At 34.0% G+C, this 13,493-nt stretch overlaps 1 protein-coding gene across 1 annotated transcript in view; it reads right to left on the reverse strand.

The window, feature by feature from the left end:
* The window catches only part of FBXL17 (F-box and leucine rich repeat protein 17), a gene marked incomplete at its 5' end in the record, with an annotated part of 312,639 nt that overhangs the window by 96,513 nt on the left and 202,633 nt on the right, over window positions 1-13,493 (reverse strand). The window contains one exon of the mRNA XM_035309961.1: window positions 1,740-1,816. Coding sequence (XP_035165852.1) covers window positions 1,740-1,816 — 77 coding nt within the window. The remainder of the gene's footprint in view (window positions 1-1,739; window positions 1,817-13,493) is intronic.

Here is a 13,493-nt window from a genome sequence, read left to right on the forward strand (position 1 = left end):
AGTGCGAAGCAGCCCTGCAGCCCCCAAGAGGACTGCAACAGGAGGGCTGGAGGTGCTCCAGGCAGGCAGCAGCAGTTCCCCTGCAGCCTGTGCAGGGAGAGGCCCCTGCTGGAGCAGGCTGTCCCCCTGCAGCCCATGGGTCCCACACGGAGCAGATCTCCACGCTGCAGCCCGTGGAGGAGCCCCCGCTGGAGCAGGTGGATGTGGCCTGGAGGAGGCTGCGGCCCATGGAGAGCCCCCGCAGGAGCAGGCCCCGCGCCAGAGCTGCAGCCCGTGGAGAGGAGCCCACGCAGGAGCAGGGGGCTGGGGGGAGCTGCTGCCCGTGGGGGACCCGTGCTGGAGCAGTTTGCTCCTGGGGGATGGATGGAGCCCGTGGTACGGAGCCGTGTGGGAGCAGTTCCTGGAGAGCTGCTGCCTGTGGGCAGCCCCCGCAGGCTCAGTTTGAGAAGGACGGCATCCCGTGGGAGGGACCCCACGGGGAGAGGGTCAGAGAGGGACCCTGAAGGAGTGGCGGAGACAAAGTGTCAGGGACTGACCGCAGCCCCCATTCCCTGATTCCATGTGCTGCTCGGGGAGGAAGTAGAAGAGGGTGGATGGGGGGAAAGTGTTTTTAGTTTTTAGTTTCTCGCTGATTGTTAGTAATAGGTAATAAATTTAATTAATCTCCCTATGCTGAGTCTGTTTTGCCTGTAACGATGACTGTTGAGTGATCTCCATATCCTTATCTCAACTCTTGAGCTCTTTCCCTCATATTTTCTCCCCCATTTTCTTTGGGGAGGGGGAGTGAGAGAACAAAACCACTATAAGTGTGCTGAATTCTGCAGAGCAGCCTACCTTTGAATACACCCATACCAGTATAGTGCAAAATCTGCAGGAGAAATAAAGGAATGAATTTGTGACCACTGGAAAGGTAATTTGTCACTTTGACACAGTAATTCTTTATAAAAGGTATGGGGTGAAATGTAAAATAAAAAAAGAGTGAATGAGAAACAATCAGAAAACTCATGATGAACATCTCGAAGATACAAATGTTGGTAAATCCTACCAAAATTTTGGCATCTAAGTAGGAGTTAGGTATTTGAGAATATGCGCTCATTACAGAAAGAAAGGCCTCTGCTGAGGTCAGTATGTTATTTGAAAAAAAAACCAACATCAACAAAACAAAACAAAGCAGCATCTTCAAGTGCACCTAAGTGCTATTAACTTTGCCTATATTACATAATATAAGAAATAATACAAATTATGTTTCTTGATGTGGTCAGTCAGACAGAAGGCCTGTTTTCTATGGTGCTTCTCTCTTTTTTTTTTCATAAAAGATTTTTTTTTTTTTAAGGGGATCATCATATTCATTCAGCATATATGGCTTGCAATAGGCAACAAATCCATATTCATACAGATACTAAGGTATACTTTCACAACATCTAGAAATGCACATACACTTTTGCATTTTCTCTCAAATGTTTCCCTGGTCTCAGGACAATTAAAAGTGCACAATACTCGGTCTGCCCAGTAACTGCCAATTCGGATAAGCAACACTTTGCATACACGTATAGTGACTTTCACATCTCATAACACAGATATTATAAGCATGTTAAACATTTTTCATACAGTTCCTATTTTTATGGGTAAAGGTTTTGAAAATGTGTACCTATGCATTTCCAACAGTTTTACATGAGTCCCTATACAATGCTAATAGAGTTTAATCTTCACAAAAACAAAGATATAGGTATATTACGTACCATAGTCAGTGATCTTACAGGATACTAAATACAGTTCCTTGAGGTTCCTTCCTTCTTTGGCAATCACCTCCACACATCTGAAAGACACATACAGTGAAATCACAGTTAAAAGGCAACAGATAATTATTAAATAGGAGGTACTCAATCCACAACTCTAATGTGGTACACCACAATCACTTTGTTTTGTAAATTATTCCATACAATTCACTTAAAATGCATATGACAATGCATAATGACTAGTACACCGGAGAACTGTATAATTTTACTCATTATTTACTACATTATTTTATAATGCTTTTATACCAATAGTCCCTTAAGATACAAGTTTTTCAACTGTGAGTTGCTCAAAATACATACAGACAAATCCTTTGGAAAATAAGAAATGTTAATTTGCATTTCTGTATTACAGTGTAACTTTCAAAAGTTTATTCTGCAAGATTTGAGCTTTAAGAGTTTTCTTCTAGATAAGACCTATAAATGCATTGTAATGCAGAAAAATGACAAGAAAATGCAATTTTAAATTAATGTTTGCATTTCTTCAGTGACTATAGCAGGAGTCAGCATTCATCAGGTCATGAAATGCCACCAGTGTTCCAGTGTGTATAAGCTATAGGGGAGGTTTAGGTTGGACGTTAGCAAGAATTTCTTCATGGAGAAGGGGGGTCAAGCATTAGAATAGGATGTCCAGGGAAGTGGTAGAGTCACCTTCCCCGCCAATATTTAAGTGATATGTACATGGCAATAAAGAACATTGTTTAGTGATGGGATTCATCATTTAGTGATAGGATTGTTTAGGGATTCAGTAGGTCAGGTTGATGGTTGGACCTTGGTGATACTAAATGTCTTTTTCAACCTAGATGATTCCATGATTCTACAGTAAATTGTATAAATGAGAAGACAGCTCATTTGTTTGCCTTGCCACAATTATGATGCATTTGTAATGAAGCACAAAAGTTTTTGTGTGAATCCCATTCTTTGATTTTTTGTAAGCAAGAAATTAACAACAAAATTAAAATTAAAATTAAAGTTAAGGAGCTTGTTATATATTTCTGACCAAGTCTATATTAATGTGTTATTTACAACTGCATTGTTGAGAGCACATCACTCAGAACACCAGCTCATAACATATATTTTCAGTCCCATTAATATAAAATGCACTGATTCATTAGATCAGGTTAAGGTGCCTATTGTGATAGTCTCTGTATAGAAACATTTTAAAAAGTGTTTTTCATAGGCTAAATTGTAAGAATTTCTTCTGATCCTGTTTATCTGTTATCTGATCTTGCTATACTGTTTAATTTTTAGATTGATTACCTAATCATCTATTCTGACTCTTAAATCAACCCTCCTACTATACTTAAAATCAAATTACTTGCCATTTGGGGAAAAAAAGGGTCTTGCTGAATTTCTTGCTGAATCTGATTTTACTGTTCATGCTGCCAATTTTAGATCTTAAAAGTAATCACCTAATTCTTATAGCTTACAAAATATAACTTAATCATAACCCTTCAGATCTATTTGTCCTCTCTTTTCTTCCTCCTTCTAAAATCTAGAATTGAAAATTACTACTACTAATAAAATATCATACCTCTAAAAGAGTACTTTAATCCTGGCTTCTCTACCATTATTGTAAACTTTCAGAGACCTTTGAAAATCTTTGAGCATAGAAGATTTTGGCAATGCTTGTTCTTGAAAAACAGATTTTCATAGGTTATGAAAAGTAAGTATGACAATTGTTTTCCTTTAAAAGTTACACCAAGACTGTACTTTTCAACATAAACTACAAAGTACATAGAAAACCTCTCCATCATTTTGAAAGAGAACTTGGCCATGAGAATGTTTTTTTTATTATTTATTCCAGAAAATACTTATTTATAATGAGATTTTATTGCTGATATTAGCAATATAAATAAATGTATAATTATGTCCTTTAACCCCTCCAGATATTGCCAGCTCTAAATTTTTTTTTGCAAATGGCTTGAGTGATTTGAATCCTCTTCTTAGTTACATCTTGAAGTCTAAATGAAATACTGCTTATTCCCTCCTAACCAAAGAAAACACACACACACACAAACAAAACCAAAAAAAATCCAACTTCACAATCTTCAGCTAGTTTCATTATGTTGAAAAAGAAACAAAGCAAAAAATGTAGCTTTGATTGCCTCACTTCTTTTCATTTTTTGAAAATCGTAAAATTGCCTAACATCTAAAAGAATGAGGTAATGACACATCTAGTTTAGAGAAGAAAAATGTTTAATATAGCTGACATACTGAATTTATAAATTTCTTTATCCACCTTCAGTAACCTGCATAAATCAAACTAATCTTAGTTTTAATTTCTATTATCCCTTCTATGGATTATCCACATGTAAATTAATTTACACATTAAATTAACTTAGAGACAGAAGAAACACTTTATATGCCTCTGTTGCAGAAAGGGCCAGACAATACATAATTGTTAGTACCAACTGATTTATTTACAACATAAGGAAAAATAAGAGTAGTTGTATATTTATTACTTTAATCTTTTAATCTTTGTTAAACATGACAGAAAAGAAAAAGGGTAAAAGAACAAAATGATATTAACCTTTTCCAGAAAGCAAGGATCAAGTCATGATAACTTTGTTGTTATAATCCATCAAAGTTATATCAGGTTATTGTCATATCTATCTTTTGAAGTCTTCATATTTACTATTTTTCTGAACTAGGCAAATCTAGGGTGGCATGTGTGTGTGTGCTTTTAAAAAGTACTAATTTTAAAAGTATTAATTCTTTTAAAGTATGCCTGTAATACCAATTTTAAGGTCCTAAACCAAAATAAAATTCAGTGTAAAGAAAAAGACTAATCTTAAACACATCAGCAAAACACGGGTAAATAAGAGAAGCAGTTATTATTTACAACAACAAAAAAAATGTTTTAAATCATTTTATGTCATATTTAGCAAATGAAAAAAGTGAGCAAAAATGGAGCCTACAAATCTTGGGTACTAACTGCCAGGGAGCTAACATGACACAGTAACAGCAACTGTGTTCCAAGGCAGAGAGAAGACCTTTTTCAATCTCCAAACCCAAGGTGACTGTACAGATTTTTGTCAGCTCACCATATCAGTTTTAATAAAGAAATATGTGAAACATCAAGAAGTAATAAATTTACAGGGACACGGGTATTTCTCTTAATTTTTCCTCCGGATTTATTAAAATGCAAACATTCTTACAGGAAGAAAAGTAATTTTTACACTCAAAATAAATTACCAACAATAAGCAAAGGGTTCATTAGCCAAGGGTTAAAGAAATAAGACTAAAAGTTGAGCTTGGAAAATACATAAGCTTGCATATGAGCTGACCAAAATGAGAATCTCTTTTCTTATTTTAAATCAGTATTATTTAGAACCACATAAGACATGAAAACATCAGAGCAGCGATTACAAAATATTTATTTTATGAAGGAATTGCTGACTCCTTTAACCTGAAAATATTATCTAAGAAATTTTTATGCCAAGCTTTCCCTAGATCCATACAATATTTTATGAAGGCTGTTCTCAGATAGACCAATGTGCCATTCAGTTTTATTGCATTTGATTCCAAGAGTAAGAAATTAATATTACACACTATGAAATTTCCAGAGCAAGAAAAAGTGAAAGAGCAGAATCTAATTTCATAGAAAAAAAAAAAAAAAGCCAATCAAACAGTATTTCAAAGACAAAGAATAAACTAACAACATACCTACCTAAGGCTAACACAAACTAGAGCTGTAAGCTTACAGATGTTTGTGGACAACTACAGCTTACATACCACTTTGATGAACACATCAACACCCCAGCCTCCCACAATTCAAGTCACATTCATAGACTAAGAAACCTAAGATATCTGCTTACTATAATAATTTATAAAAATGTCTTCTTATTCGAAAAACGAAACAAATTTCAACAAGAGAAAGGTTTTACTACAATGTTGCTAAGATTACAGCACTTTATTTCAGAAAAAAATAAAAAATAAATCTCAATATGGGTTAGAGAAACTGTGGAAATTTACTTGCATTTACTGCTTTGCCCATTTGGTCTGTATACATGACCAGGTAGACAATTTTTGAATGTATAAAAAATAACTGGCATAAAGCTTCTCTATAAACAAATCTCTTCTCAAAAGTAACTAAACTGCATGACTGAGAAATAGATAAAGCTACTGATAACTTCAAATTTAGACCTATAATCTTGGTGGTTCCCACATATAAATCTGTGCAATGAATTCACAAGTCAAGGTTTCTGATGTTCCTTGTAATGCACAATCTAAGAGCCTACAAATAACAGCAAAATAAGATGAATTAGAAAATGAGTCATTCAAAAAATTATTTTTCTTCTCTATACCAATTGATTCTTACATTCTTTGACTTGCTTAAGTTTAATGTATTAAACTGTATTAAATGTATTAAAGCTTCCACGTATAAGATTCAAAAGATCCTTGAATTAGGGAAAATAATTGTCTTTTCCATATACATACACAGTTCTTATGTTTTCGGTTGGATTCTAAAAACACTGGAAAATCATATTTGTGACAACTGAAAGGGACTAATGAGAAAATATGACTACAGCATTCATGATATAAGTGGTCCTGGGAGACCTTGTTACAGTTTGAGATGCTTTTCATCCCTGAGTGAAGCTAATTGGAGTTGCCATACACTGGTTAAGAGATCACAATTGATGAAAGTGTAAAAAAGAAAATAAAAAGAAAAGTACCATTGGAGACATATTAACACACTCCATTGGTAAGATTAAAAATGAACATCAGACTGTTTATATGGCTTTGCATTTGCTTGGCATAATTTGTCTCTAAGCAGAAAAATGAACCTTTCATTGCTCTTCAAAACATAACCACTGGCAACAAGAAGAAACCTAGGAAAGAACAAGAACACTGAAATATATAATGGCAAAATAGAGACCTTTCACTAAGAAAATATCTTCTAACAATTTAGTATTTCAGAGGTTAAATTCAGATAGAGATGAGTAGCTGCATAAAAAATAATATTCATAGTCACTGGTTTTGATGACTTAATTCGTATGGAAGGCAATAATGCAATATAATAACCAAATCTCTCCTATAACTAAACAAAACCTCTTAGCACAGAAAGCTTGTACAGAATTTTAAGAAATGGATGTAATCTTAGGCCTTCTGCACTCAGAAAGAATAATGGGAAGGAAAATAGTGAATAATATATATAGAACAATATAGAACTAGATATATAACTGAGTATATATATATAGAACTAATATATAACCAAGAATGCATAGAAATAGTGTATAACCAAGAGTTCTATAAAGCCTTATAACCCTCATAAAAAAAAATGATAACTTTATGTGCCTATTCTTGGTTTGGGATTCTCTTATACTGATTATCTTATTTGCATTATGAAAAACAGATCTCTTTCAAAACATGTATTTTCTAATACTTCGCACTAATGAAAGGTATGATTTTTACTTTTCTTTAAATTATTATGGCACAAAGTTTTTACTGCCAGTTTAACATTCCAATCACATTCAAATTATGTATTTTTAAAGTATTTTTAATTTGAACATCTAGAACTACATCTATAAGAAACAATATTAATCACAGAGACAACAAAACAGGCTAAGACTATCAATCAAAAGCAAAAATGGAATTTGAAAAGCAGTTTTCATCTAGAACCAATACGCAAAGCGTCAGTAGTTACACAAGTTAACAGCAATTATCTTAGGGCAATCATGGAGTTCTGATTAGCAGGGCAGTATTCTTTAGAAAATCAATGTAATTTAAAATTAGGTTCACCAAATAGTTTTGCTACTTAGAGCTCAGGAAAAAAAAGATAAGATTTTTTTTTTTTCACACTGGAACTCACAAACTACAGAGGTAAAGTCAGACAAGTCCCACAGCGTCTGCTTGTGCTCTGAGCTAGTCAGATGCAAGCAAGTTGCAATCAGAGAGTTATGCAGATAAATTAATCAGCAGTGTGCTTCAGCTATTATGCCCTGTCTTTCAGCAATAAATATCTATTTTCAAATATTTATTAGTCGTCTTATCTAAAATTAAATACCTTTATAATTCCTGTTATTGACTGTATGTAAATCCAGCAAGCAATTCAGCTGAGAAAGGAGAGATTTAGCAAATTGTTTAATTCCTCTATCTGGCATTTACATGTAGTAGTATTTCAGGTGGCCTTTGGTTCCTTTCTGACCTGGAGGTACTAGATATCATTATGGATTAAACACAAATTAACAACTATAACAATAATTTTATTCTAAAACCCACATGATTCTGATTTTCCACAGCTAAGCATGTCAGAGTTCACAGGATATATCTCTGGCACAATCTCTGAGTTTTCAGATACCATGTTTTTAATTTTGGAAGAATTCAAAAATATTTTGGAATTTGGATTTCAGATTAAAAGACCCAGTTGATACAGCACTTCAAATAGTTTCTTAAATCCATTATAACTTGTCCACTGTTGTAAAACACAAGTAACCAGAAACAAGACAATGCACATTTCTTGGCAAGCAATATGTATAATAAGTATTATATGTTTTAAGTATACATTATAATAAATATTATGCTGTATGATAAGTATCATACAAGCAAATATGCTTCCTTTTTCAAATGTTTCAGTTTTGCATTATTACCATAATTCTCATCCAAATTAACAAATACATATAACATAAGGGAGTAAAAAAGGTACAGTTGTGCCATTTCTTGCATGCAAGAAGAGGGTAGCCTTACTTCTTCCTGACCTTTTAGAGATTACGTTTACTTACCTAGATTGGTCCTGGAGTTACAATGGCCACAGTTTTGTGATATTTTATTTTATTTTAATTTTTTTAAAGTAATCTTGTGCCATCTCATTAAGGTATAGTATATGGAATAAGAGTATTCATAGTATGTTTTTAATTTATGCAAAACAGCGTTCCTTCCTCAAAGAAACCTTCCAAGTTTAATAGTAAAAATATGAAATGGGAACGGTACTTTTGTGTTCCAACTTTCCCCAAATGTTCTTTATGCCGTCCTTTTAGCATGCTCAGATAAACTTTAATACACATAAGAATGCAGAAAAAAATATCACCCGCTTTTTAGAAAATTTATAAAAGGTAAAATGTTCAGTATTCATACAATTCTGTACTTCTGGAAGTCAACGGGGACTGCACATTAAATGTATCATATGGAAAAAGATTTCAACATATTTACTGTTTTATTTCCATATGACAGAGGTTAACATGCATTTCACTGCGTTTTGCAAACAGGAAGCGAATTTGTTGAGACTTCCAAATTTCCTTTACATCATTTATTTTATTCTATCCAAATAAAACTGCTACCGGTTCTTTTCTACCTTTGAGGCCTATCCTTTCTTAAATGACAATGTAGATCATGGTCAGAGAGATGTGAACTGCGGTGGACTTGAATTAAGGGTCTCTCCTGCAAACTTTAAGAACACAGCAAAATCTCTGCCTCTGTTTCTTCTTCCCAAAGTGCAAACACATTCTATAAATCTATTTTTTTTTCTTGTGTGTTAAATATAAGTAGGTAAAGGCTAAGATCTGTGAACACATAAAAACCTTATGTAAGTTTGATAAATATTCTCAATCCTATTCCTATGAGCTATAGTATTGTTAAGAATTACCATGTTCTAAATTTATATGAAATGAACAAGGTTTACAGAGAGAGGTAATCTCTTTCATTAGACAGTAATAAAAGTAAAATCTTTTACAGCATATGGGGAAGATTTCTGGATAACTTTTCTATCACCAGATCTGATTTTTCTCCTCCACTCCTGAAGGACATTCAAGTTTGTACAGAATTTCTGCATGTATGAAATGATGTTAGGGCAGAAGAAGACCCAAGATAATCAAACAAGAAAATATATGTAAATAAATCCCATACTTGTCATAATTCATGCATATTTGAAACTGATTTTTTTATATTCTAAGAATTCGAGCAAGTTGATAGATCTACTACATTAATTTAATGCTGTAGATGTTAGTAAAAACGATGAAAGAAAATGATAAATGATCTCAGTGCATTTTAGGACAAGTGCTAGAGAGAAGACATTCAAGAATGTAAGCAATAACTGAATACTAAACTTTTCAGGCAAGGCCAGTATGCTAAATCTCACCTAATTGGTAGCATCACAGCAAAGACTGTGCATGAAATTAGGTATACTTCACACATCATGGACTACCAGAAATTTTCTAGAATACAAATTTTAGCTGAGACAAAAAACTTAATGTCTACTAAAATTATTGAATTCATGATTTGCCATGAAGTATAATATAAATATTGATAAGAATGCCAAAGTCCTCAGAAACTTCACTTCAAACTAGGGAGAATGCAGTGAGATTGCAATGACTTTTACTTAAAAATATATATATGATAATAATAATAATAATTGCAATAAATGCTTTAAAGCAAATTCCAGAACTTCTTTATGAAGTGATATGCATATGAAGTGATTATGCATTCCTTTCCACAAAGCTATGTGGCTAACATTTCTATTGCTGGTACACTGCTTGGAGAAAGTGACAAAAAAAGCCTAATGGTACTATCTAAGTTTAGTATTAAGTAAAATTCCCTTCTTTCACATCAGATAAGATTCTAGCAGTAGTGTTTTTTTGAAACTGAAATAATGACTTTTCATTCTAGGTGTCATAATCTTAGTAGATTGCCAATTATATTCTCTAAGTACAGATTTTTAATGCCACCTAATAACGTATGATCTTCACCTAATAGTATTCATTTGTATTCATTCATTTAATTAGTTATTCTTAATGAAATAACTTTTAATGTAATCTTACTAGAAAATAATCTGGCTAGACAGGACATTAGGGTGTACTGTGCCCTTTTAAAATGTTATGAGAAAACATGGCAATTTTCAGTAGCTGGAAAATTCATAACTAAGCAACTGCAAACACAATGAAGACAGTTGTTGTAGTACTGATTTGAAGTATCACCTAAACATCAAACAGAAAATTAGTCTGTATTGTTGTTATAGGGCTAAATAAATTGTTTCAACTGGAAGATTAATTAATTCACAGTTAAGATCTCTGAACTAAAACCAAGCCTTTTAAATAAGTTGTGTTTCTTAAGATTTATTATGCCCAAATCAAGGATTTGCATTTTTTTTTCAGGTCAGGTATGTCATTTCTGAAAATTAGCTTTACTAACTGAGCCCGAAGACTGCTTGAACCCTCTGATCAATTCAAATTACACAAAAAAATTGCCGTTTCCCCAACAGTTATTCAGCAGCAGAAACAATTTTTCGCACTTTGAACCTTTTGACTTTGAGAAGTCAAAAAGCACAAGAAGATTATAAAATATCTTTATACAATGTGATAACAGATGTTTTACACAGTAAGATAAAAGTGAAGAAAGTACTTTCAGTCCATCACGTCTTATGGTCTCCTGACTCTTGTTGAGAAAGTTCTGATTTTGTTGGGGCACCGAGCATACTGATAATTATTTATATGTGGTGTATGATAGCACTGCTTATATTTGTTATAAAAGAAACCTTCTCTTGGTGTTATCTGCCTGCACTTGCAACTGCAGACAATGTTCTCCCATTGGCTATCCCAAAAAGCTATCTAGAGGCTAAAATGTAATGAATTGCCACCCAAAACAAAGTAAAACAACAGCAGCAACAAAAACTTAAGAACAACCAGAAGGATTTTGACTGAAATTCTATAAAATGGAAAATATTTTCTTGCTAATCTCTCAGGAGCATTTAACAGATGCAACAGTTCTAACAGTTCTTCTAGCTGCATTTCTCTGTTCATTGATGTAAATACCCTAAATCTCGTCAAGGTTTAGATATATTTCTAGCAAGCCTCAGCTAACTTTGCACTGAAAAAGGAAATAGTCATCTAATTCCTTAATGGCATCTTAGCTATGACAATGATTATTACATTCTGCTACAAGACAATCAGAAACAGCTTCAAATGATTTCTTAAATTGATCCAACTGAACCCACAAGGGTGCAACTGTCTAAACCATTAGAAATTCCATAGTCAATTAAAATCTACATATTAGAAAAAGACAATGAAATTTCTGTGGGTTATATTTTTGCTTCTCCAGAGAACTCAGGCAAGAATTCTGTGATGTATTCATAAATCACTATATGTAACTCTAATTCCATAGATTTTTTAACAAGCCATTATTAACAAAATATAAAAAATCTATGAAATCACTTAACTGCAGATCTGTCTTTCCCTACTTTCCTCTAATAACACATTTAAATTAGGGTTAGAGGAAGTCACATTTATTTGATTCACATCTTTAAATATACACCTTTTAATTTTAAATATTATATACATATAATATTGCATTAAAGTAGTAAATGTTATTGACGATTAAAGCTTTCCAAGGAAAGGGCAGTGTTACTACATTAGTCAACACTAAAACTTATCAGTCACTTAAAACAGGTCAAACTGAGTTGAAATGGACCATCTTTCTATGTAATAAGTTGGTTCTGTGTAAAAGTAACACAGGGACATTTTTTCTCTCACCAGGGAAGAAAGGGGAAAAGCAAAGCTGCTAGTGTGTACACTTGATAGAAACAGTGGGGGGCAGGAAAATGTTGCATATTTTCCATATGTGCAACTCTGAGAAATCACAGAAGGCAAAAGCTCGCTTTCAGCTTTTATTTCAATGCAACTAAGGAGCTCAGACAGCAGAAGCATGCTGATGGTCAGCTGGTACCAGCAATATGCCCACCACTCAACACAATGTTTCAGGTTACTAAGAAATTAATTCAAAGCAGATACTGTTTGCCAACACTGTTCTGACATACACTGTGTTCAGAACTTCGGTGGCTGCCACCACATTTAATTCACATTATTACAAAACATGCAAAAAGAAATATCTTAAATAATATAAGCACACTCTGTACTTCAAGAGTAAATAGTGTTAGAGGACATCTTGTTTTCAGCAGCTCCCAGTGTGTACTAAGATATTCAGAGGTTAGACTGATAAACATAATTGGAAAAGATTGTGTTCTCACTCTCTTGGTTCTGATTAAATTATTGCTTTACAAGGTCCACGTGGAAGCCTGAAATAAATCACAGATTATTGGCAGAACACATACAGGAGTCTGTTACTCTTTGGTTGACACAGCATAGTAGCATTTTATAAATTCAAATTATAATCTAGATAAACACCTCCTTTACATTCTTACTAACCTGCCAGTACCTATGATGGACACATAACTCAAACAGGAGTTTCTGTTTGTCTTTAGATCTACATGTTTACAGGAAGCCTGAAAACTAATCTTCAAAGTGCAGGATAGGAATTCTATCAAGAAGTGAATGGACAGGAAGTTCCGCCTGAATATGAGAAAACATTACTGTGAGGGTGACAGGGCACTGGAACAAGTTACCCAGAGAGGTAACCCAGAGAGGCTGTGGAGTCTCCTTCTCTGGAATATTCAAAACCCACCTGGATGCCATCCCGTACAACGTGCTCTAGGTGATCCTTCTCAGCAGGGGCATTAGACTAGATGATCTTCAGAGGTCCCTTCCGACCTCCACCATTTGTGATTCTGTGCTTCTGTGACAGCCAAGGCAATTCACAAAGCATAGGTAATGTCCTTGCACTGGTTTGAAAGGTGAACTACTACTACCTGTTGCTCCAATTTCTTTTTTTTTTTTTTATTTGGTACTTGCTACATTAAGTCTGAATGAGAGACAATGATCTTCCCCTAGGAAGAAAAATTACATTTCTCCATAATATATACATGCAAAATAT

This window comes from Oxyura jamaicensis, chromosome Z (genome assembly GCF_011077185.1).
Source record: "Oxyura jamaicensis isolate SHBP4307 breed ruddy duck chromosome Z, BPBGC_Ojam_1.0, whole genome shotgun sequence".
In the NCBI taxonomy this organism is placed as follows: Eukaryota; Metazoa; Chordata; class Aves; order Anseriformes; family Anatidae; genus Oxyura; species Oxyura jamaicensis.